At 49.0% G+C, this 24,369-nt stretch overlaps 1 protein-coding gene across 3 annotated transcripts; it reads right to left on the bottom strand.

Annotated features, from left to right (window-relative positions):
- Window positions 1-130: 130 nt before the first annotated feature.
- On the bottom strand, window positions 131-24,358 carry gigyf2 (GRB10 interacting GYF protein 2). 3 transcript variants are annotated; one of them, XM_076980993.1, is made up of 29 exons: window positions 24,261-24,358; window positions 22,100-22,151; window positions 21,681-21,819; window positions 21,398-21,493; window positions 20,055-20,163; window positions 19,684-19,792; window positions 18,995-19,035; window positions 18,868-18,900; window positions 18,562-18,744; window positions 17,528-17,745; window positions 17,215-17,359; window positions 16,820-17,092; window positions 16,055-16,350; window positions 13,366-13,519; window positions 13,079-13,245; window positions 11,534-11,625; window positions 11,089-11,196; window positions 10,543-10,682; window positions 8,767-8,855; window positions 8,260-8,355; window positions 7,128-7,280; window positions 4,946-5,266; window positions 4,431-4,547; window positions 3,625-3,840; window positions 2,439-2,629; window positions 1,977-2,119; window positions 1,704-1,888; window positions 1,110-1,248; window positions 131-947 (listed from the first exon to the last, which is right to left on the bottom strand). In XM_076980993.1, exons 2-29 carry the CDS (start codon window positions 22,135-22,137, stop codon window positions 880-882), a joined length of 4,059 nt encoding a protein of 1,352 aa, XP_076837108.1. In that variant the 5' UTR covers window positions 22,138-22,151; window positions 24,261-24,358; the 3' UTR covers window positions 131-879. The 3 variants fall into 3 exon arrangements, with proteins under 3 accessions (XP_076837108.1, XP_076837109.1, XP_076837107.1); XM_076980994.1 differs by having other exon boundaries at window positions 18,682-18,744; XM_076980992.1 differs by lacking the exon at window positions 24,261-24,358 and having other exon boundaries at window positions 16,820-17,062.
- Between the last annotated feature and the right edge of the window lie 11 nt (window positions 24,359-24,369).

Genomic DNA, 24,369 nt, shown 5'->3' with positions numbered 1-24,369 from the left:
AACAGGAAGTGACATTTCATGTACGACACACAACCCACAATCAGAGCACATTTTTTGGCTCAGCTAGGCCAGCACCTGGATGCCGTCAAAACTGCGTCCACGGAGACAGAATGTGCTCGAGAACAGCCCACACAGGACAGTGTCTTTTATTCAGTTTGGGTTGTTTTTTCCCTCATACTGTAATAAAAAAGTATGACTCCATAAGTTTGTCATTGCCATATATTATTATACAGACGCAGAGTTGAAAGTTTATTCTTTAAACAGCCTAATATTTTACAAGAAATGGATTAACTACTTGGAACTTTCAAACTTGTCCTTAAAACAGGACTGCGGTGGTGAGACGTCCTTAGGTCCTATATGGTTACTCTGCCAATACAGGGCAGTGTAAAGAGAGACAGACGGACAGGGAGACAGACAGAGAGAGAGGGAGAGAGAGAGAGGGGAGGAGATGGGGAGGGAGCAGAAATGTTTCAATAAATAAAAAAAACTAAAAAAAAACAAAAAAAAAAAAACAAAAAAACAAGAAAAGTAAATAAGATTTGTTTTTCTGTCAACCAGGTTTACTCCATTAATGCGGGTTTAAAATAATGGGTGAAACGCCTGCCCCTCCCTCACCAACAGGCCCCGCCCCTCCCTCACCCCCAGGTGAGGGAGGTGCTATTTTACGGGTGGAAGGGTCAACAAATTGAAGGATTCTGGGTAATTCCTCCCATACCTTCTCCTCCTGGCTGCAATCAACATACAAGAACTGAATGGGGGGGGTGGTGGTGACATATTTATATATTTTTTTAAAAAACAAATAAAGAAAAGATTAGTCCCCAAAGGCCAGAATGGCAGGAGTAACGGAGGCAGCAGGGGGCGTCGAGGGGTCAGCAGCTCTCAAAAGTCCTCCAGGGTCTCGATCTCACCCATGTTTAACCGCTCCGACGATGCGTTGACTGAAAAACCTGCGGACAGAACAGAGTGCGTAGAATTAAGAGCGCGTAGAACTGCATAGGCATGTCTGGCGGTAAATTACGAAATCTGAACGGTTTGGTGCACACTTCCACCAGGGCGCTACGAAGCTCCAGACCTTCAGCACGGTGGCACGTCAAGACTCCTCCACTCACCTAACAAGCTCGGATCCGCTTTCACCATCTTCTGTTTCTTCTTCTTCTTGCCAGACGTGACCGTCTCGAAGCGTGGTTGCTGCTGCGTGGTGGAGTGGATGGACTGGAACACTGTCTGGTTCACTCCCCACACAGAGTCCTGACACACACACACACACACACACACACACACACACACACACACACACACACACACACACACACACACACACACACACACACACACACACACACACAGGATGATGGGATAACTGCAGACACTGCCCAAGGCTCCCTGCCTAGTGACGCCCTATTCACTACCAGTTCATGTAAGTGGTTCAACACACAGGGCATAAATCTGTGGACCTGGTTTCAAGAGCCTGTGAATCCAGCAGCTGTTACAGTAGTATACATGTGTTCTGGACAGCTGTAGCAGGCCAGAGGGTTGCTGACAGTGAAGTGTGATGCATTTCAGACATTTTTACACCACCCTTCACCATATCATTATTATATGACCCGCCCACAGGCCGGTCCTAGCTGCCCTGACCCCGCCCGCAGGCCGGTCCGAGCGGTCCCGACCCCGCCCACAGTAGATTCCCGACCCTGCAAGCTGACCTGCTGGTGTTTTTGTGGTTGGCTTGGAGGAGGTTTTTGCTGGTTGGCATTCTGTTTCGTGCGGCGGTCCAGGAACTGGCGTGCAAAGTCCTTGGCCTGCGGTGTGTCTCCCAGATATGCTCGCACGTAATCGTGCACCTCGTACGGGGAGTCCACCTCCTTCAGGAACGACGCAAACGTCGGAACTAGGGAGCATGATTGAGATCGTTAGTGTGTGTGTGTGTGTGTGTGTGAAACTTTATGAATGCGTGGGTGTTTGAGCAAACTCCTCACCGTCGAGGTTGTTGGCAGTGTTGAGTGTGTGTAGCGTGTCCTCACACCACTGCATGAAGCCGTCCTGAGTCTTACTGCCCCCCTGGAAGAGCTTCAGAAGTTTCTCCTCCTCCTCCACCTTCTTACTGGACCTGCTGCTGTTACTACAACACACAGTTCTTCACATTTAACACACACACGTACTCAACACTCCTCATCACAGATTATAATGAAGCCGGCCAACATCGTAGCTACTGCTGCTACACACTGGGATTTGTGAGTACGGTTGTTCACAGACGTGGGCCAAGTGGGGGCCAGAAGTGGGCCGGGGGGGGGGGGGGGGGGTGCAGATGTGGGCCGGGGGGGGGTGCAGATGTGGGCCGGGGGGGCAGATGTGGGGCGGGGGGGCAGATGTGGGGCGTGGGGGCCAGAAGTTGGCCGGGGGGCAGACGTGGGGCGTGGGGGGCAGACGTGGCGGGGTACCTGAGGTTGGCGTTGCCCTTGCTCTTCTGCGTGTGGCTCTTGCGTGAGGGTGGAGGTTGAACGGTCTCCTTCATCGCCTCGTCCCAGAAGCCCACATTCGAGTTCTGAGCGTCACCCCAAACGCTGCTGTAGTCTGAACTCCACTGTGAGCTGGTGTTACCCACCGAGCCCCATACTGAAGCACTCAAAGCCTGCACAAAGTGGGGGGGGGGGGGGTGTGGTTTAATTAAAGGCTGGTTGGAAACAATAGAATGTGTGTGAATGTTTAAGGTTGAACTGTTTTAGTAAGGGAAAAGACAACCAGAACCATACGTTGCAGTTGGTTTAGTCTGGACTAACATGAGGTGTTCCGCATTGCAGTTTAAGCTAGGTTTATAATTGACGCATCACGACTGGTGCAAGGGTCTGCGTGCCGAAAATGATGTAATCGCGATGGCTCCGCACGTGGGCGAGGGTCTCGTGCGCTGTCGCTTCGCGAGGTCGTGCTCCTCTCAAATTTTGTAACTTCGTGCGCTTCAGCGCAATGAACAAAGTCATGTTTTCAGGGTTCATACACCTTTATAAGGTGGAATTAAAGCACGTGTACGTCACTTTAAAGGTCCATTTCAATATTTCCCAGCACGTTAAACTTAATTAAGTTAAATATTTATACATATACTTGAAATAATTCACTTTTTTAAAATCACATTATTTATTGGTTGTTTATTTTCAAAACGCCCAATCTTAACGTCTTCACGTTCTCTCATGTATCGTCCTGGAATTACTTTGTCAACGTAATACAAGAGAACTGTTCAGTCAGACAGATATTTGTTGTGAAACGAAGTAGTTATAATTTCAAGCATTTTCAATTCGTCAGGTTAATTCCCCTGTTGAGGCGTGTTCTTTACACTACCACATATCGTTTCCTGTTCTGTGTGCGGCTGGTTTAGTCTGGACTATCACGAGGCGTCTCACTCACAGGCCTGTTCTGCGTGCGGCTGGTTTAGTCTGGACTAACGTGAGGCGTTTCACTCACAGGCCTGTTCTGTGTGCGGCTGGTTTAGTCTGGACTAACGTGAGGCGTCTCACTCACAGGCCTGTTCTGCGTGCGGCTGGTTTAGTCTGGACTAACGTGAGGCGTTTCACTCACAGGCCTGTTCTGTGTGCGGCTGGTTTAGTCTGGACTAACGTGAGGCGTTTCACTCACAGGCTTGTTCTGCGTGCGGTTTTGCTGCGTGACTACAGCCTGCTGCTCCGTCTTCTTCTTCATCTGCTGAGCTTCCTCCTGCTGGATCTCCAGGAGGGACTTGGTGGCGGCCGGCTGCTTGGCCACACTGCCCCACCCCGAGGGCTTCGTCTGGGGCTGCTGGGAGTGCTGCTGCTGTTGGTGCTGCTTCTGGAGCTCCTGCTGTACGCGTCTCTGCTACGGGGGACACGGGGAAGTTCAGGTTTAGTCCACTGTAGTTCACTGAAACACCTACAACATGCTCAAATAAGTATTTTTAGCAAGCAAGATATTCTGTGGGTGTCTGAACCGCTGAAGGCCTTCACACCCTCTATATGTTATTGTTAACATAATATATTTTTTCCCCTATTACACAAATTAATATTACCAAGCTTTCCCAGCTAAACCCCAAACTAATTTTGTTTCAGGTCAAATTACTGGAAGGTGTAAATGCAGATAAAAGCTCTGAAGACATCATCTAGAATCACATTATCTGGAATTTTACCTTAAAATTTGGAACTGCAAATTCAGAAAAATCAGAATCCGCAAACATGCTGAATCTTTTCTTTAGCCAGTTAAGTAAACAAATCTGACCCACCTAAGGAAAGACCTAAACGACCCTTTAATACATCATCACCCATCATGCAAAAGCTACTACAACAGAAGCACATTAAGCTCTATTCTGCTAAACGCATTTGTTTTTAATTATTCCTTCATCTGCGGACGGATGGACTGAGGTGGGCGGGGCCAGAAGGAGGATGGACTGAGGTGGGCGAGGCCAGACTCACCTCTTCCCGCCTTTCTCTCTCTTCCTCCAGTTTCTGGATCTCGCTGAGGGACAGGGGGCTCTGTGATTGGCTGAGGCCTGCCACTGACTGCTGGCCCCACTTGGAGGATGATGGAAGCTGCAGAAGACAAAAAGGATGCCTCTTAGTGTTGTCACAATACTAAGAATTACAACTTCGATACGATACTTTAAAAAGAATCGATACTTAGAGAAACGAGTATTGTACCATTTCAGAATGTTCAGTATTGATACATATCGATTTGTTTGACAACACTAATGCCTCTTAACGTCTGAGAAACACATCAAGATTTAGGATTTGTGCAAACAAAGCTCAAAAGGCCACTGTCTAAAGCAGAGATGATACCACCACCTAGACAGGAGGTCTTCAATAGACAATTTAAGGGTTCGAGCTGATCTAAGATGAATCCCCATACATCCTTCGCACAATATCTTTTGTTGTTATAAATTGATGACTGCTCCATTTGATTGGCAGTTCCCAGGGCCCCTCCCCCTCACCTTCATCTGGGCCAGCTGTTGCTGTTGCTGGAGCTGCTGAAGTCGACGCAGTGCCTCCTGTTGCTGCTGGCGCTGCCTCTGGAGCTCCTGCTGCCTCTGGAGCTCCTGCTGCCTCTGGAGCTCCTGTTGCCTCTGGAGCTCCTGCTGCCTCTGGAGCTCCTGCTGCCTCTGGAGCTCCTGTTGCCTCTGGAGCTCCTGCTCTCTTAGCTTTTGCTCCTCCTGCTGTTGCCGCACCAACGCTGCCTCCTCCTCCTCTAGACGCCTCTCTTCCTCTAGTCTCCTCTGAGCTTCGAGTTCCTCCTGTTTCCGCCGCTCCTCTTCCTGAAAGACACGTTAATATTGTGAGGAGTGTGTGTGTAGGATTTCTCATTTACTCATTACTCATTTCAGCCGTTTGTATTCGCGATCTCATTCTTTCTGTCACTACCCAGAGCTTGTGACCATCGGTGGGAGTCAGAACGTAGATTGACCAGTAAATCGAGATCTTTGCCTTTTGGCTCAGCTCTCTCTTCACGACGTCTGCAATACTGCAGCCGCAGCACAGATATGCCAGTCAATGTCTCGTTCCATCCTTCACTCACTCATGATCAAGAACCCGTGATAATTAAACTCCTCCACTTGAGGCAAGGACTCACTCCCGACCCAGAGAGGACACTCCACTCTTGTCCGACTGAGTACCATGGTCTCAGTTTTAGAGGTGCTGACTCTCAGCCCCGCCGTCTCACACTCGGCTGCAAACTGATCCAGCGAGAGCTTCAGGTCTCGGCCCGATGATGCCAACCGGACCACATCATCCACATAAAGAAGGTGCGGAATCCGGAGGCCAACAAACCCCCTCCACCACTTGGCTACGCCAAGAAATTCTGTCCATAAAAGTTATTTACAGAATCGGTGACAAAGGGCAGCCCTGGCGGAGTCCAACTCCCACCGGGAACCAGTCTGACTTACTCCTGGACATGTGAACCAAGCTCCTGCTCCGTTTGTACAGGGACTGGGTAGCCTGTGGCAGCGGGCCCCGTACCCTATACTCCCAGAGCACCCCCCAGAGGAACACGGTCAAATGCCTTCTCCAAATTCACGAAGCACATGTGGACTGGTTGAGCAAACTCCCATGCACCCTCTAGGACCCTTGGAAGGGTGAAAAGCTGGTCCAGTGTTCCACAACCAGGATGGAACCCACATTGTTCCTCTTGTAACTGAGACTTGACTATCGACCGGACTCTCTCCTCTCTTCACATGAGTGTCCAAGACACACGGTCGCAAGTCCGACGACAAGATTACATAATCGATCACTGAACTGCAACCCAAGGTGTCCTGGTGCCATGTTCACTTATGGCCACCTCGGTGCTCGAATATTGTGTTAGTTATGGACAGACTGTGACGAGCACAGAAGTCCAATAACAGAACACCACTCGGGTTCAGATCAAGAGAGGTTGTTCCTCCCAATCCCGCCCTTCCAGGTCCTACTGTCATTGCCTATGTGAGCATTGAAGTCCCCCAGCAGAACAAAGGGATCCCCAGAAGGGGCAACTTTCAGTATCCCCTCCAAGGACTCCAAGAAGGCCGGGTACTCCGAACTTCCATTTGGTGCATAAGCACAAACAACAGTCAGAGCCCGTTCCCCAGCCCGAAGGCGCAGGGAAGCAACCCTCTTGTCTACCAGGGAAAACCCCAACACACAGGCAGCGAGCCAGGGAGCTATAAGTAAGCTCACTCCAGCCCTCCGCTTTTCACCCTGGGCAGCTCCAGAAAAGAATAAAGTCCAGCCTCTCTCTCTCTCTCGGTTCCAGAACCCAAACTGTGTGTTGGTGAGCCCAATTATATCTAGTTGGTATCTCTCAGCCTAGCACACCAGCTCAGGCTCCTTCCGAACCAAAGAGGTTAAGTTCCTTCGGCCACCGCCCAATCCACAAAGCAAAGAACCCCCATTACTACGTCTCCCACAGGTGGTGGGCCCATGGGAGAGTGAACCCACGTGTCTCCTTTGGGCTGTGCCCGCCCAGGCCCCATGGGTGGCCCCCCCAAGCCTGGCTCCAGGATGAGGCCCCGGTAACCCAGATCCGGACAAGGGTATCTGGGTCCTGTTATTTCAAAATACCATAGGGGATTTTGGATCGCTCTTTGTCTGGCCCATCACCTAGGACCAATAAAAACTAATCTAATAAAGAAATAAGCGAATCACCTGTTTGCGGAGAAACTCTTCACGTTGTCTCTTCTCCTCTTCCTCTCTCCTCTTCTCCTCGAGTCTACGCAGTGCCTCCTCCTGGGCCAAACGCTCCTCTTCTTCCTTCTGTCTCCGTTGGGACTCCTCCTGCTCTCTCCTGAGCGCTTCCTCCTAAAGCGCGCACACATAGACACACACTCGGGTCAACCATGGGGAAGGAGATGAGTGCACTACAACCCCACGTGTCTGAGCCTACAGACGTTTGTAAAGTCCAGCCGCACCCAATAAATGCTCATGTCAGCTAGCTTGTGATCACTATAATGAGAAAGACTGAATCCACTGTGTTGGACTTGGCCACAGAACCCTGATCGAGTCCTCAGACACAGCCAGCTCGTGTAAATCTTTACTCAGACCCAGTTAAACATGTCTGCACCAGGGAATGACAGTTCCAGGTCGAGGGGATGAAGCAGAAAAAAACCCTGAACTAGACTGTTTAATGGACTGGGGAACACGACAGGAAAATGTGCATACCTACGCAAATGCGTGCGAAAGATACCGAGCACTACTGCTTCTGTTGGGCAACGGCCAGCAGACAGTACTGGTGCTCTGAAGAAGGTGGAGATCACAATCACACTGATCCACAACTAGATCTGGGTGATCAGACACTCAACAGCCATCCAGATTTCTCTGTTTCTCTCCTCCCGCTTCCTGCCAAATGCTGACACTTTTCACATCCTTCAGTAAAGTGTCACAACTCTGCACTGTCTGCAAATATGCAACTTTGGGGATTCCCCCCCCCCCCCCCAATTTGGTTTAATCTGTTTAGCATTTTATTCTACAGGTCAGGAAGTGTCTGCGGTTAGTAATCTGGGGCCAGTTCATCACCATAGTGCTTTTACAGCAAAGCTGGCACAAGCCACAAAAATAGTCACAGTGACACATTCCCAAGCAGAACTCTCCACTGAACAAACAAGCCCATGACCCCGCCCATTTCCCCCACCCATGACCACGCCCATTTCAACACCACTCCATCTCTTTCCACCGTGTCATCTGCGTGGAGCATGCGCTGCTTATGTTGCGCGGTGCTACAGTGATGGCGGTGAACCATTCAGAGGCGTGTCTGCGTGAAGCCCCTCCCCGCCGCTCTGACCTGTTTCCGGCGGGCCAGCTCCTCTTCCTCCAAACGTTTGCGCTCCTCCTCCTCCCTCTGCGCCCGAAGCTCCGCCTGCCTGCGCTCCAACTCCAGCTTAGGGGACAAAACGGTATTTCATGCAAATGAGAGCATAGTTAACCAATCAGGGCACTGCCCAACGCAACAGTCAACATTAGAATGCCGGTGTTTCTTGGTGAGGGTTGGGGCAGCCTGCTTTGGGCTTCAGGGCTGTATTATTTAAAAGCAGTTTTCTCAACACAGAGAGTAGTCCAGTGATACAACTGCAGTGTGTACGGTGAATCATTGCTGAGATGTTGGTTTAAAATCTTGGACTGAAAGAGCCCCGTGTTCCAGATTGAGGTAAGACAAATTTGTGCGCCCAAGACATGACTTACTAAAAAATACTATGAGAAATCTACTGCCCAGCTCACTAATTCAAACAAAATGCACATGATCGGTCAGCCTGACCTGCTGTATTTGTCAAAGCAGGAAACCAGAGCTCACCTTGTCAGTCTTGGCCGTGTCCAGCTGGATCTGGTCCATGGAGGCCCTGGCGTCCAAGGGCAGGTCCCACACACTGACACCGTCCCACGCTGCAGAGGACAAGAGGGACTGTTGGAGCGAAGGTACTACAACGTAGTGAACCGACCCCTCCCCACACACACACACACACATTCACACACACACACACACATTCACACACACACACACACACACATTCACACACACACACACACACACACACTCACACACATTCACACACACACACACACACACGCACGCACGCACGCACGCCCAGACTTCAACAACCAACACTGCGGCCCACACTGCACTGCTTTGGGTCTATTTCTAAAGCTAGTCAGCCGTTGCTAAAACCACACGGCCACCGGTTCTAGGAACGTCCTGCAAGGTTCCTCCCCTGTGGTTTCATTTCATTCACACAACAATCCGCGATAAGAACTCTATCTGAAAAAGTCTCTCCTTCAGGTGTGAAGAGAGAAAGCTGTGTGGTTAACAGCTTAGCTTATGCTGCACGGACTGAACGTAGGGCGGCTACAGCGGGACACAGACCGGCTACAGGGCGACACAGACCGGCTACAGGGCGACACAGACCGGCTACAGGGCGACACAGACCGGCTACAGGGCGACACAGACCGGCTACAGGGCGACACAGACCGGCTACAGGGCGACACAGACCGGCTACAGGGCGACACAGACCGGCTACAGGGCGACACAGACCGGCTACAGGGCGACACAGACCGGCTACAGGGCGACACAGACCGGCTACAGGGCGACACAGACCGGCTACAGGGCGACACAGACCGGCTACAGGGCGACACAGACCGGCTACAGGGCGACACAGACCGGCTACAGGGCGACACAGACCGGCTACAGGGCGACACAGACCGGCTACAGGGCGACACAGACCGGCTACAGCGGGACACAGACCGGCTACAGCGGGACACAGACCGGCTACAGCGGGACACAGACCGGCTACAGCGGGACACAGACCGGCTACAGCGGGACACAGACCGGCTACAGCGGGACACGGACCGGCTACAGCGGGACACGGACCGGCTACAGCGGGACACGGACCGGCTACAGCGGGACACGGACCGGCTACAGCGGGACACAGGGGGACAGGCTGCCACAGTACCAGCACATCTGTCTTTGATACCTCTGAAGTTGTCAACTTCACCGACTGTATGGTAGCAGAAAAAACACCAGACATTCAGCTACTCTGCTGATGGAACAGATTAAACCCTTGCAGGAAATGACGAAGATTGTGCCAAGTCACCACGACAGCATGAGAAGCCTGAGAAAGCTTCAGCAGGTGTACACAGATTACAGACGCAGAACATTTAACCAACTGTAAACACCAGCCAGCTTCTCTACTGTAGCACAGTCCCTACGGGTGGGAAGTGTCTTCTGTTCTGTGTTTTAGAAACAGCTGCTACAACACCACACTTCACCACACCAGCATCTGTGCAGACAACCTGATGCAACAACATTGTTGCTAATTAACAATGTTTACTTCGTGTGACAGATTTGACTTATCAAATAATTCATTATTGATGAATGAATAATCAGATTTGTTTTTTTTTTTTAACAAATGTTTCCGTCACAGCTGTTAAACATAGCCGGTCTTTGGTCCTCACGCTTAAACGAACGTGTCAGACGGAGGGTGGTGTCTGATTCTCGTTCTCTGATGGAGGCCATGATCTAGGTCTGCTCTGTAGCGCGCGTGAGTTTAGAAACGTTTCAAAAACGCAGACGTACTCTCAGGAGCTGCGGGCTGTATGGTGTTGGTACAGGAGGCTTGGCTAGGCGGGTTCTGCATGTCCCAAACTGAACCCGAATCTGGAACAGAAACTGGATGCGTCACCGGTGGCAACAAGCTCTGTTGCTGCTCTGGAGTTCTAGATGCAAAGAACATAAAAGTGGGTTGTTAGAACAAGCAGGTGTGAACCAGGAAAACACACAACACTATCAGCACACACAATCTCACAAGACACCCAACTTTAGACATTTTTAACCCGAGACTGACTACCTACATAACTCATCTCCACACACACACATATACACACACACACACACACACACACGTTAGACTGTCAGAAGCCACCCAGAGATTAAAGAGTTTTTAAACCCCGACACTGGGGCAATAGGACAGGGGCAGGTACAGCAGGGAAACCCTGACACTGGCTACGTTTGTTATGGATGCCGTGACCAGGAATGAGTAAGCAGGACACTTGCAGTGCACAGGATGCATAGAGGGCGTGGCTTAAGGGCCGAGAGGGCGTGCCGTAAGGGCACCTGGCACACCTGAGCTTGAGGGCCTGGTGCAGGAGCAGGTTGAGCTGCTGGGTGTGGGGCGGGGCCGGAGTCAGCACCGCCTTCTGCTGCGCCAAGGCCTGGGCATACTGCTGGTGCCTGTGGGCACACGCACGCGGGCACACGCGGGCACACGCACAAATCCAAAAGAGGTAAGCATGAAATCATTCCCTAAAATGAGTGCGAGTCAGTCATTATTATTTATTTATTTGAAGCTTAACGTAAACAGTATTTGGGGTTTCTTCTGTAAAACAAGCTGCTTAAACACATCAGAAACACCACGTCTTATTAACTACAAGAGCTCAGTTTAGGTTCTCTAGACAGGCAGGGCTACACGATTCTGAAAGTGTACTATAACTCCAGGGTGTGTGTGTGTGTGTGTGTGTGAGAGAGAGAGAGAGAGAGAGAGAGAGAAGGGGAGAGAGACAGGTCGTACCTGAGAATGTACTGATACTGCAGCTGTTGAAGTTGATACATACTCAGAGCGTTGAGCTCCTGCTGTCTCAGTCTCTCCTGGTCTGCATCTCCCTAGAGTTCACACAAACTTCATCAGAGGAGAAACTTTTGTGCTGACTACAAAAACAAGCAAACAAACAAACGAGAAAACTATTTAGGAGAGCAGCTCCAAAAATCCCAACTTGTACCAAGCACTGAAACGCTGCGTCAACGTTGAGGAGCGAGTGGTGCTCAATCAAACCTCGTCAACTGCATGTGAAGACGTGTGGACAGAGAACCAAACTACAGTCCCTCAACATCACAGAAGCAGCTAGTCGGCCTCAGGAGCTCAGAGCGCTGCTTCACCACGCAATGTTCTTGCATCAGATAGTCAGAAACCTCCACCCACGGGTGCATCCGCTGTAGGGCACATGCGTTTAGGTCTGGTGCACCTACGGCATTCACACATGACCTGATCTATACCACCACGAGCCCTGTGTGTGTGAGGTGTCACACGTGACCTGATCTATACCACCACGAGCCCTGTGTGTGAGAGGTGTCACACGTGAGCTGATCTATACCACCACGAGCCCTGTGTGTGAGAGGTGTCACACGTGACCTGATCTATACCACCACGAGCCCTGTGTGTGAGAGGTGTCACACGTGACCTGATCTATACCACCACGAGCCCTGTGTGTGAGAGGTGTCACACGTGAGCTGATCTATACCTCCACGAGCCCTGTGTGTGAGAGGTGTCACACGTGAGCTGATCTATACCTCCACTAGTCTCGTGAGTGAAGAAGTTGCTGCTACTAACTCGGGAGTGCAGAGCTTTTGTGGCCTCAAGCACAGAGAATTCGTTTTCCATCATTTGGCAAACACTGCTGAGTGACTTGCACACAACATCTACATCAGCACAAACCGTGAGATCCCTGGGAACCCACGACCTTTGTGCAGCAGACGCCCTGATCCCACGACCTTTGTGACCCCATGACCCTGCTCCTCCTGCCCAACCAGATGAGTGACGGGTAGACCAGTGAGTACACACACTGTTCCCGATTCACAATTCTGCACACCAGCGGCCACATGCACTGACTACGGTGCTGTTGGAGAATTTCAGGACAGGGTTAGAAATGCAAGCCTTCGGAGGGAAAAGCAGCATCTTAAGCTGGTTACAGAGAGGACAGATGATCCACTGTAGATCTAGGAGCTGCTTCATGTGCAGTGTGGGCTGTAGTTGGAGAGATTTCTCTAAAGGTCACTCGTTTTTCTGCTTGTTTGAAGAACATGCAGCGTGTGTTTCCTTTTAAGTCAGTGGAAGAAAATTTGGGTTCTGCTTTATCTTCACACAAACTGAGTCACGTGTGTAACTGCACCCACAGATGCACTGAACTTACATTTTTGATCTATCCCGGTAGAAAGAGACAAAGAAGAAACCCCCCCACCCCTGCAGAAGTGTGCAGACACCACAGCATTACACCACACTGCAGCAAACCTACAGCACGCCACCAATTTAGGAAGCAACAGCCATAAATCTCATCACTACCAGCAGGGGAGGGGGCGTGGGGCCTGGGGCGAAGGGTACTCTTCCCCACATCTTAAAGATCTCCCCCAGGGGGTGGAAACCCTCGTCACAACCCCTCCTGACGAGCAGCGTGATGGGGAAGTAGCCGGCCTGGAACCACTCCGACATCTCCCGGTTACTGAACGGTCCTGTCGCACAAAAGATACACACAAAGTGAACGAACACAAAAAAAAAAAAAAAAAAAAAAAAAAACCTCCACACAGAAGCTTGTCTGGAGTGTGTGTCTGCGCTGAAGGGTCTGTGCTCACCCTGAATCTCTCCCTGAGGGTCCTTGTAGTACCATTTGAGGGCTTCTGCGCTCAGCGGTAGGACGGGAGCGGCGGGACGCTCAGCGGTCTTGGTTGCCAAACGTTCGTCGTCAACGGCGCCGTCCTGCAGGTATGCCACCATCTTCTCCGCCTCCTGCTCCCGGCCGAGCGGACATGGCACAAAAGGCACAAATCAGTCCACGAAGACGACGACGACGATTAAACACGCAGGAAAGAAAAGCTCCCAACGTTAGAAAACAACCACTGTCCTGTCGTTTTACGTCGACCAGCAAAAATGGTCTAAAATTGCAGACTGACGGGACTTTTCTCCTGTGTCAGATGTACACGGTTTTCAACAACACGCTCACAACGACGTAATCCCACATATGTGAGGATAAACCCTCCCTGTTCACCCAGACGATGAACCCTGCGGCACATTAAACTGATATAATCTGTAGTACTAGATGTAGGTCAACAAATCTCCAGTGGCACGTTCAGGTTTTGTATTTGAGCCAAGATATAACTTCACAGGAGTGGACTGTAGTTACGTCAAAAACTACAATTCCCAGGAGTAGGGCTGCCATGATTAGTCGACTAGTCACGATTATGTCGACTATTAAAATAGTCGACGACTAATTTAATAGTCGATGCGTCGTGTTTTTTTTCTCTCCAAACTGCTGCGACAGTTGACAGGGTAGACAGTTGACGACATCCCAGGACGTTATACAGACTGGTATCGTGGCTACCCGTTTGCACACGTTTCGGAACCCGGCTACAGAAAATGATCCCACACTTGAGTTCCGAAGCCGGGTTCCGAAACGCGTGCAATATCTGCAAGGCAGAACTTTCTTTCCACGGCAGCACAACCGCGATGTACGAGCACCTGAAGCATGTTGTGGTTGATTGTGACAATGATGAAGAGGGACCGTCATCTCTGTCATCTAAATCGCTAATTAGCTGCTAAAGTTAGAGTAAACAGAGCGTTAACTTAGTACTTACTTACTTATCGTGGTAGCTGTAAAAGTTAACATTAGTGATGGCGATTTGTTTCATTAGCCTTAGCATGCACTTGTGTGTTTTCTGTAACATCAGTGAGACCAAAACTTTATTTTTGTGAATAATTCCTGTTTCAGGTCCCTACCTCAGGATTGCCAATTCTCATGCATTGAGTGTGAGACACACGCATTTGACCATCTTCACACGCTCACGCCACACATCCGTTTTCTCACGCTGAAAAAAATCTAGTTTATTTCTCTCTGATCCACATCTATGATTCAATGAGTTACTAGTTCGCCAACCACTGGCGATCGATCGCAATAATACTTAATTTGTGTCCATTTTACACCCCACCCCCCACCCCTCCAATAATTTACATTCGCCCTGCAACCCTGCTACCTAATTTGATTTAAATGTAGCTAGGTTTGATGCCAGAGACAAATGAAAGGAAGAAAAACCTAAAAAAAAAAAAATGTTTCTTTATTAATGTATTTATTTTTGCGTTAAGCCAGTGCCTTATACTTATTTTAATAATTGTTGCAAAAAGCTGCATATTTCATTAAAGGTTTAATGAACTATGATCTTAATTGTTTTTATTTTTAGTTATAGCTGAAATCTAATAATGGTTATATAATAGCAGTTGCATTCTAGTGTGATAAACTGTATGTTTTATATTCATTTAACGTACAATCCGATTAGTCGACTAATCATAAAAATAAATCGGTGATTATTCGACTACAAAAATAATCATTTGTGGCAGCCCTACCCAGGAGATGGTAAAACAGTCATGAAGTCTGATGGTAGACGTCTCCTGCAGTAATGCTTGAGGAGAGAGGATGGTCTTGTAGTGCCAGTTATTTTAGTGGCCATGTTGATCAACACTCCAGACTACAGTCTTACACTTATCTGATCAACACGTGGTCTGTGCAGACACACACTCACGTGCTGCTGCCACAACTCAACTCCTCCTCCGTCAGAGCCCCAACACACACGTGAAACGCAGCTCCGTTTTCTTCATCTACTTCCTGCATTTGCTCTAGTGGTCAATCTTAATTGGCTATTGACAGGACAGTGAGTCACTGACCAGTGTGCACTACTAAATCACGCGCAGATGCTGGTCAGGGGAAACAAATACGTCTGATATACTCCTACTGCTCTGACATCCAGGAGGTCGAACATCAGGGGCCCACAGTCCGATTTTGGGCTAAATGGAGCCATGCTCAAACGGCAAAATGCATTTTGAATTTATCATCATAACATCAGATAACTCATGGTTACAGCTATCAAAATAAATAACAACTACGGCCAATAAATACTATAATGTTCTACAAAACAGATTAAAACCAAAATAAACCGAACACAAATAGAAACTAAGGGAAACTACACCAACACACTTCCTCTGGAGCTTCCCTCTTGTACACAGGGGGCGATGTCACGCAATGTGGTCTAGACGTTTCAGGATTTGGGAACTGAATATTATCAACAGCAAAAAATGCTACATAGAACTCGACAGAAAAATAAAATCCCAGAAAACAACCATCTCAGCACACACAAGTCCCAACGGCTGGGTATCTGCTCCGCTATACATGGTTTGCTAAAGAGAACTCATCTGAAATATCGGCACTGTAACCCTGTGATAATTAATGAATGATGTATGGTTTAGCAAGCAGGCCACACGAGCACCCCCACCCACCTGCTCAAAGTGCTTGAGACCCTCGTCCTCGTCCGTGTCGGGGGGCGGGGCTGCCTGCTGGCCAACAGGGGGCGTGATGTTCTTGGAGAAGGGGAGAGGGGCGGCCAGGGCAACCGGAGGCACAGCAGAGGGCAGAGCTGTGGGCAACCCCACGGGCACGCGCACGGGGACGCCCACGGGCACGCCCACAGACACGCCCACAGACACGCCCACGGGCACACCCACGGGTTTGTGTTGTAGTGGTGGAGCTACTACTGTTCGTGGTGGTAACGTCACAGGAGGCGTGACAGGCAGTTCTGAAACACAGGAATGAGCATGTTATCTGAGCATGGGGTCACATGACTACTGAACAAACTCACTACATCTGAGCACGGGATCACATGACTACTGAACAAACTCACTACATCTGAGCACGGGGTCACATGACTACTGAACAAACTCACTACATCTGAGCACGGGGTCACATGACTACGGAGGGCAGCAGGCACACAGGACACACTGTTACAACCACAAAATCTGATTGGTTGAAAAGGCCTCTAACCATGACGGATATGACTTCACTACATCATTCCGATTACAACCAGCTGCTAAGTAACCGAGTCTTAACCTGTAAACTGATTTAGATGTTTTATTTATTTTTTTAATCTTTGGTTTACCTTGTATAAATTATTTTGCAAACCTGTGGTAAACACGACACGGTCTAACACTGTGGTGAATGTCATCATGGCAGTGATGTGAACACAGGCAACAACACTTTGTGTTCACCTGTGCGTGCACCCAGAGTGCTAGTGGTGTGCGGTACTGAAATGCAGCCGGCCAACGAGCCGGGGAGCTGAGGTGGCATGTCCCTCATCTCGGGGGCCGAGCCCCTCTCCGCGGGCCGGTCCGGTTCTTCCACTCGCTCCGGTTGGCTGGAGGGGAGAGACGCTGCCAACGTCTGCTCCGGCGTGGGGACGGCCGCCAGCCTCGGCCTGGCAGGGGGGGAGGACTCGTCCGCCTTACACCCCTCTGGACGGACGAGAGCACACGTCTTAGGTCCTGCAAATACGTTCAGTGGTGATATAGTAGTAGTGACATGCACGTGTCCACGTTCCCGCTCCTATTAGCAGAACGGAGGACATTACAACAGAAGCACAACTGAGCGTGCTCGGTCTCGCTACCTTGGGGCTTGGTGGGCGGGGCTTTGCCGTCTGGTTCTTTGGTGTTCTCTGATTCGCTGCCATTTTTCTCCAAGCCCTCCTCACACTCTTCCAGTGGGCGGAACTCCAATTCCACCTCCTCCAGAATTGGCTCCTTTGGAGCTTTCTGATTGGTTTGTTAAAAATAATTAATTGATATGCAAGCAATAGTAACACAAACATTCAGAAGTGTGAACTCATGGATTACACGACAGAGACCATCTTATCAAATGATTACAGGAATAACTGTACATCTGGACGGTAATGTTTGACCAGCGTGGACGGGTGAGCGGACCTTGAGGGACAGGAAGGCTCCGGAGGAGTCAAACGTCCCCGTCTCCTCCTCTGCGTCCTCCAGACACCACTCGGGCAGGCTGTCCCGCTCCTCCTCCACGCTCATGCTGCCCGAGTGGGGCCTGCGGAAGCCCCCACGCTCCTCCTCGCCCCGCGAGTCAAACGGGAACCGGCGCCGCTGCTCCGGATGGTCCCGCCACCCGGCCGACCGAGGCCCGTCTGGACCGGGAGAGAGAGAGAGAGAGACAGAGAGAGAGAGAGAGACAGAGAGAGACAAAGAGAGACAGAGACAGAGAGAGACAAAGAGAGACAGAGACAGAGAGAGACAGAGAGAGACAAAGAGAGAGAGAGAGAGAGACAGAGAGATTTTGATTTGGTTGTATCACTTCAAGAATTCTATTTATTTATTATTATTTTTAAATAATACTTTTTTTTTTCTAATATTGCTTTGGCAACAATTGTTATTTACAATTCATGCCAATAAAGCCATTTGAATTTGACTGGGGGAGAGACAGAGAGAGAGAGAGAGAGAGAGAGCTGAACATGATCATAAATATCAACCAAGATCACCGGTATTTAAATCCTCCATTCTTCAATCATCTTCACACACTCAATAAGTCGGACGCGAGCTTAATAACGTGAGGAGCAGCCCAGCTGGAGGGTGGACGTGTGTGTGTAGGGGTATTGTTGTGGGTGGATGTGTGTGGAGGTGTGTTGATGTGGTTGGAGGGGTGTTGATGGGTGGACGTGTGTGTAGGGGTGTTGTTGTGGGTGGATGTGTGTGGAGGGGTGTTGACGTGGGTGGACGTGTGTGTAGGGCTGTTGATGTGGGTGGATGTGTGTGGAGGTGTGTTGATGTGGTTGGAGGGGTGTTGATGGGTGGACGTGTGTGTAGGGGTGTTGTTGTAGGTGTATGCGTGTGGAGGGGTGTTGACGTGGGTGGACGTGTGTGTAGGGGTGTTGATGCGGTCGGTTGGGGTGTTGAAGCGGCTGGGTGTGGTCGGAGGAGTGCGGGACACACAGCGGGGTCCACACCTGGGCTCGGGGGGCACCATCGTTCACTCTCCCGCCGGGACCCCGCCAGCCGCCAGCCGCCCCCCTCCTCGTCCTCGCCGTTCTGCTCCTCACGCATCACGCGCCAGTTCTCACTCTCACAGCGTGTGAAGTCGTGCTTCCGCGCCAGACCGCCAGGAACAGCCTCCTCGTAGTTCGCCCGTACTGAGAGAAAAGAGGAAAGAGAGAAAGAGAGAAGGATGGAGAAAGAGAGAGAGATCGGTGGTGTAACTACGACTTAGTTAGCCAACATGTACACTGCAGTGTTGGTGCTAAAGCAAGACTTACTGTGATTGAGCTGAAAATGGGCTGGGACTCCATCTAAGAGGGCGAAGGGTTAAACACAATCAGCTCCGACACACAGATCACCTCCACGGTTATAATAGGTAGAGGGAGCAAAAACGCCCACACCAACCTGGATCTTTTCGACTTGGCTTTTCAAATCTTCTATCTCCCCTGGACAGATGTGCAGGACAAAGAAGAACAAAACACACAGATCAGGACGACGTGGTCTTAAAGGTGCAGGGTGAACTGTGTCTGCAGCCTGGTATCTGTCATTATGTGGCATGTGGAGATGCCCTGGGAGAAGTGGATGTCTCTGTGCTGGTCCTGGCCACTGTATTCAGCAACTACAGATCCTTCGATTTGTCCAGCTGCATTAACGAACCAGATAACAGCTGTATCTGCACATGGTACGAAGGGAGGGTGAGTTGTGAGTGTGCTTATCTCTGGAGAGAGTGCCTCTCACACTGAGAAACTTCAGTACGTCTGACAGAAGAGTCTAAGAACTGTAAAATCTTAACATTGTTGACTTATCAGGTTTGACTCAACTCACAACCAGACAGAGAAACAGACTGTACAATAACCATTACAAAATCTTCCACTTCTCATATTCCGCTTCTTTCCTTTGCAAAAGTTCCTCAACTGAAAAGACAATCTGTATGTCATCAACCTCACCCTAGATCAACTCTCACCACGTGGACCTCTGGCATCACTATTTAACTAAACGTAGGAACCTGGTTAGGCATCAGCCCATGTGAATTTGATTGGCCAGACTGGTTTGTGAGATCGGTACTCGTCCGTGTATCCTGTGTGAAGGCGCACCTCTCCTCCCAGCTCTGAGAACGATGCATCTCGCGTCCTCCACGGCCGAACCCTCCCTCAACATCGTCAAAGCTTCTTTGGTAAAACCCGGCCTCGCCCCGGCCCCGACCTGCATCCACCACACACACACACACACACACACGCACACACACACACACACACAGTGAGACAAACACCAGGGTGTGCACACAACGGTTCTTCTACCCACAAAGGAAACACGTACGACCACCTTGACAACAAAACAAAGGAAATGTCATAACACTCAAAAGGTTGTGCAACACATTAGGCTTTTTTTTTACTGACAGTGCACTGAAGCTCGTTAGCAAATATATTTATTTCTTTCTCATCGATTAAGAAGGTGTGAAACTCACCTCGTCCCCGAGAGGTACTTCGACCTCGAGGAGCCCCCGCCACAACCCCGCCCCCTCGACCGGTGAGTCGCAACACAGCCACGCTATTTACAGACATGGAGAAATTTCTCTGTGGCACACACACACACACACACACACACACACACACACAAACACACACACACACACATCAACAATACAGTATACCAAACAGAGGATGAAAGCAAGTTCCTCACTGCTGTGTGACACAGAGGGGGGTTCAGGGGTTGCATGGGGGGTCAGAGGTCACGTGAAGCTTGAAAGCAGTGTTAATTTCGTTGATGAATGATTTGTCAGTTTTCGTCAACAAACCTTTTTTTCATGACGCAAACGAGACGATAACTATATAAAAACTATATAAAAGGATAAAAACTATGCCGAAATTAATGGACATTTTCATCAACGAATAAAAACGAGACGAAAATATTGGCCAGCGACGACATTCAATCAGATCTGATTTAGTTTAGTGAAAGGTAGGGATAAGTTAAGAAGAGATCCAACCGTAACTACGTTAGCGTACAGGGAGAGGCGGGACAAACTGGGTATCCGTCCAATGACATCGCACAGAACCCGGTAAGACCATACCAGCCTGTGAACTGTGGCCACTTGTGAAATTCAACTCAAAGTTAACTCGACAATGTCAGCAGGGAGAAAAATGAGTGACGATATATCGACACATTTCTCCTTTGAGAAAAAGAAGACGGTGTGTAAACCATGTGGGACGATGATGTCGGGAACAATACGACAAAAGAAACGACATCTGCGGTCTATGGCATTGCTGTTTTTACGGCACCCAGTTTTATATCGAATGTAATATGCATTGTTCATAACAAACTCCATATGTTTTCAGGTAGAGCGGGCCTACTGGTCATCAATGTTTTGTTATTGTTATGCTCACTAAGCATAAGTTCAGGTAAATAAACCTGTTTGTTTTTGTGTATATTGCACTTACAAACAATAATATTCTATAACTGGTTAATACAGGTTTTGTGTAAGTGTATATAATGACTATTACACCATTTATATTTTAGCCAACTAAATTATTTTGATAATTAGTTGACTAAATTCTAATGATAACTAGTCGACTAAACTAGACTAAAACTAAAAACAACTCCAATTACTAAATTATGACTAAAACCAAATGTCATTTTAGTCAAAAGACTAAGACTAGAACTAAATTAAAAATTGCTGTCAAAATGAACACTGTTTGAAAGCCCACATGATCACCAGCTTCTGCTACAACTACTTCACAATCAGAAGGCTGAAGGTCAGGTGATTAGAGGACCCAGGTGGTGCTCCCGGGTACCTGCGTGTGGTGAGCTCACCTGTTCTTCCTCTGTAAACGCTACCAGGGCCAGAGGCGGGAGGGGCTCCTCTTGTAAAATAGGCAGGAACTCCTTGTCATGTAGGTCTACCGGAATCTGGAGGAGTAGCAACAGACCAAAACGTCAGGACTGATAACAGCTGTATCTGCACCCCACAGAAGACCCCAGAGACACACGCACATCTGGACACGTCTTCCACCACACCGACAACTGACGATCTATTTTACCGTTTTTATTATAACACACTGACAACCATCACAAAGTTTTACAGCAGTGTTCTTACCTTATTATCCTTTACATAAAGTGCTAGCATCTCCTCTCTCCCATATCGATAGTCTGCGAGTTTATACTTTGGCAATGCAGGTGAGAGCGGAGGAGAGACCACGCTGCTGCCCCCCCCTCCCCCAGACAGAGCACGGAGCCTGGGAGGAGATATGGAGATGAGGGGGAGGAGATATGGAGATGAGGGGGAGGAGATATGGAGATGAGGGGGAGGAGATATGGAGATGAGGGGGAGGAGATATGGAGATGAGGGGAGGAGATATGGAGATGAGGGGGAGGGGAAAAGGAAGATGGCAGGGAGATGAATTGGAAACAAGGATCAATAAAAGCACATTTCTCTCTACAATAGGAATCCAATGATGAGCTTGTCTAGACACACACGTGTGCTAGGCTGACAACAGCCACTACAACAACACTTACCATTCTGGTCCAAAGTTAAGCGTCTGGGTTTCTGCCATTTTCCCTAGAAAGTCTAAAGAGAAGGACAATGCTTCAGTACCAACATCAGATGCAGTGTCTCCTGCATGTGGAGATCATTCTACGTGCTTTAAACTATCACAGGTACTCCCAGGCTACCATAGTGTTAACAAACGGAGCGACTACAACCAACTTTTCCATTTACATTTGGCACAACAGTTTATAAACATGATGTAATAGGCAACAGTATTTCTGCATAAAATGTGACACGAAATATAGAACAATACTGCTGGTAGCTAATAATAACCACAGCAAAGTATTGAGTAGAGTTCACAGCAAACTTCACCACACTGTACCCACCATTGTGATTCTAATGGAGAGTAAATATCACCCTGCATTTACCTGAAGTTCATTACAGCCTGTTTTGTCCTTGCCTACCATTCAGGGCCATTTATACACTGCTAGCCTACTTTAACCAACCTTACGATGTAGGCTATGTAAGACTCCCTCATGAGGGCAGTCTCCTTCATGCCCAGTGACCTAACCTATACATTAAAATGAATCATCTCAAACAGGTCTACACCTTTAAGTCTTTTAGAAATCTTTTGAAGTTTGTTTGAGGTTTTTTTTTTGTGGAGCACATACCTAATTCAGTGTCATCTAAACTGCGATCGCAATGCAGTCCTTATCCTACTTAGCCTGTGCTGCTACAACAGCCAAAGCTATTTTAAGGACGCTCCCAATTTAGGAAGGGTGTTCTCAGACATCCTTACTGAACGCAGGCTGCTACGTTTGCTTGCGAACCCAAACTAACATGCTAGTAATGAGATGTTCGTTATGCCAGTTTCAATGTGCATTCACATCACTGGTTAAGAGCGTGCAACAGGGGACCGTCGAGATTTGTTGACTTCACCCGACAAACACGGAACTAGGGAATCAAAGATTGCTCTAATGAAACATTAATAACAACGTCTAAATTTTATGCATCCTGTTAGTAAAACAAATCTGTGATTCCCTTAAAAGAGCATCCTGTGGTTATTTACGTTTTTATTATAAGTCACATTAGGCCCGGGGTTGCTTGACACTCACTGGATTTTAAACCATGTGCTTGTCTTCTGTTCTGTTTATTAGTTATAAACTCCCCCAATACACATTATTGTATGAATATAAGAAAACTTTAGACGAAGTTGGATCAATGAGGCTCGTGTACAAGTTCAGTAGCTGGATGAAACCCCTGCTCTTACTCTCACAGCCTAGAAGTCCCACATTCACAGCTGAGCCCCCCTTAGCTCGGCTAACGAACAGCTAGTTAGCAAAATAAACAACATACCAGTAGATTTCAATGTCAAAAACACATAGATGCGGCGAGCAACCCATCCTACATACACCTATAACACATTAGACAGCCGGCTGCTCGTGTAGCCATCGCTAGTGACATCTGGGGTTGGGAAAAAAATCACTTTTGATCCAGTGTGTCTCCAGGGGGGCCTGGTGCCTGCTGGCCCTGCTGGTGTGGGGGGTTCACACCAGTCACACTGATCGTCCCACGTCAGCAAAGTGCGTAAACTGGTTAATAACGCCATAATTCGCGTGGTTTTCAACACTGAGAGGGCAGTGACCCGTTGGCACCTCACTGGGCACGTTAGTTTAACTTACCTCCTGACATAGCATAGCCTAGCCTAGCCTAGCATAGCATAGCATAGCATAGCATAGCATAGCACTCCCACCAGGCACAGCTAGGCCGGCTAGCTAAACGGCCTTGCCAGTTTCTTCACTAACTTTAGTCTAACTATCACACTCGGTATATATTCGGAACAAAACTCGCGACATTTCTCATGTAGTGGAGGGTTTGCCGACACGAATGAGCCCCCAACCCGCCTAGTGCGGCCTGGTTCGGGGGCTTATGGCCACACCAGTGCTAACGTTAGCATCCCGACTCCACCACCGCCTCTTCCCCGTCCTCGAGGTAACCCTATGCGGCAGGCGAGCGAAATCGAGACCGCGGCGGACAAGGCCAGGCAAAACCATGCGGGGTAACACCTTGACGAAGCGATTTCAACCCTTTGAGTTGTGGGGGGGGAGGTCTATGTCACTGAGAATTAACGTATCACTAGTCGCACTTTATTTTACCGCGTAACTATTTACAGCAACTCCGCTGTCTTACCTCTGCTTTAAACTGACAGCGCTGAGTTTGTGTGCGAGTTGTCTCTCTTTTCGTTATCCACAAGATGGCTGAACAAGTGTCACATGACCACGCATGTACCAAAAAAATG

Source organism: Brachyhypopomus gauderio, chromosome 19 (genome assembly GCF_052324685.1).
Source record: "Brachyhypopomus gauderio isolate BG-103 chromosome 19, BGAUD_0.2, whole genome shotgun sequence".
In the NCBI taxonomy this organism is placed as follows: Eukaryota; Metazoa; Chordata; class Actinopteri; order Gymnotiformes; family Hypopomidae; genus Brachyhypopomus; species Brachyhypopomus gauderio.
This window is presented reverse-complemented; position numbering and strand designations above follow the sequence as displayed.

Excerpts from the sequence above, each read along its gene's own strand:
- gigyf2 (XM_076980993.1), bottom strand. The coding sequence starts at position 22,137 with ATGGCAGAAACCCAGACGCTTAACTTTGGACCAGAATG. Across the intron at positions 19,793-20,054 it reads AAGTACCTCTCGGGGACGAG|GTCGGGGCCGGGGCGAGGCC; the intron begins GTGAGTTTCACA and ends TGGTGGATGCAG. Across the intron at positions 10,683-11,088 it reads CACCAGGCCCTCAAGCTCAG|AACTCCAGAGCAGCAACAGA; the intron begins GTGTGCCAGGTG and ends CTTTGCATCTAG.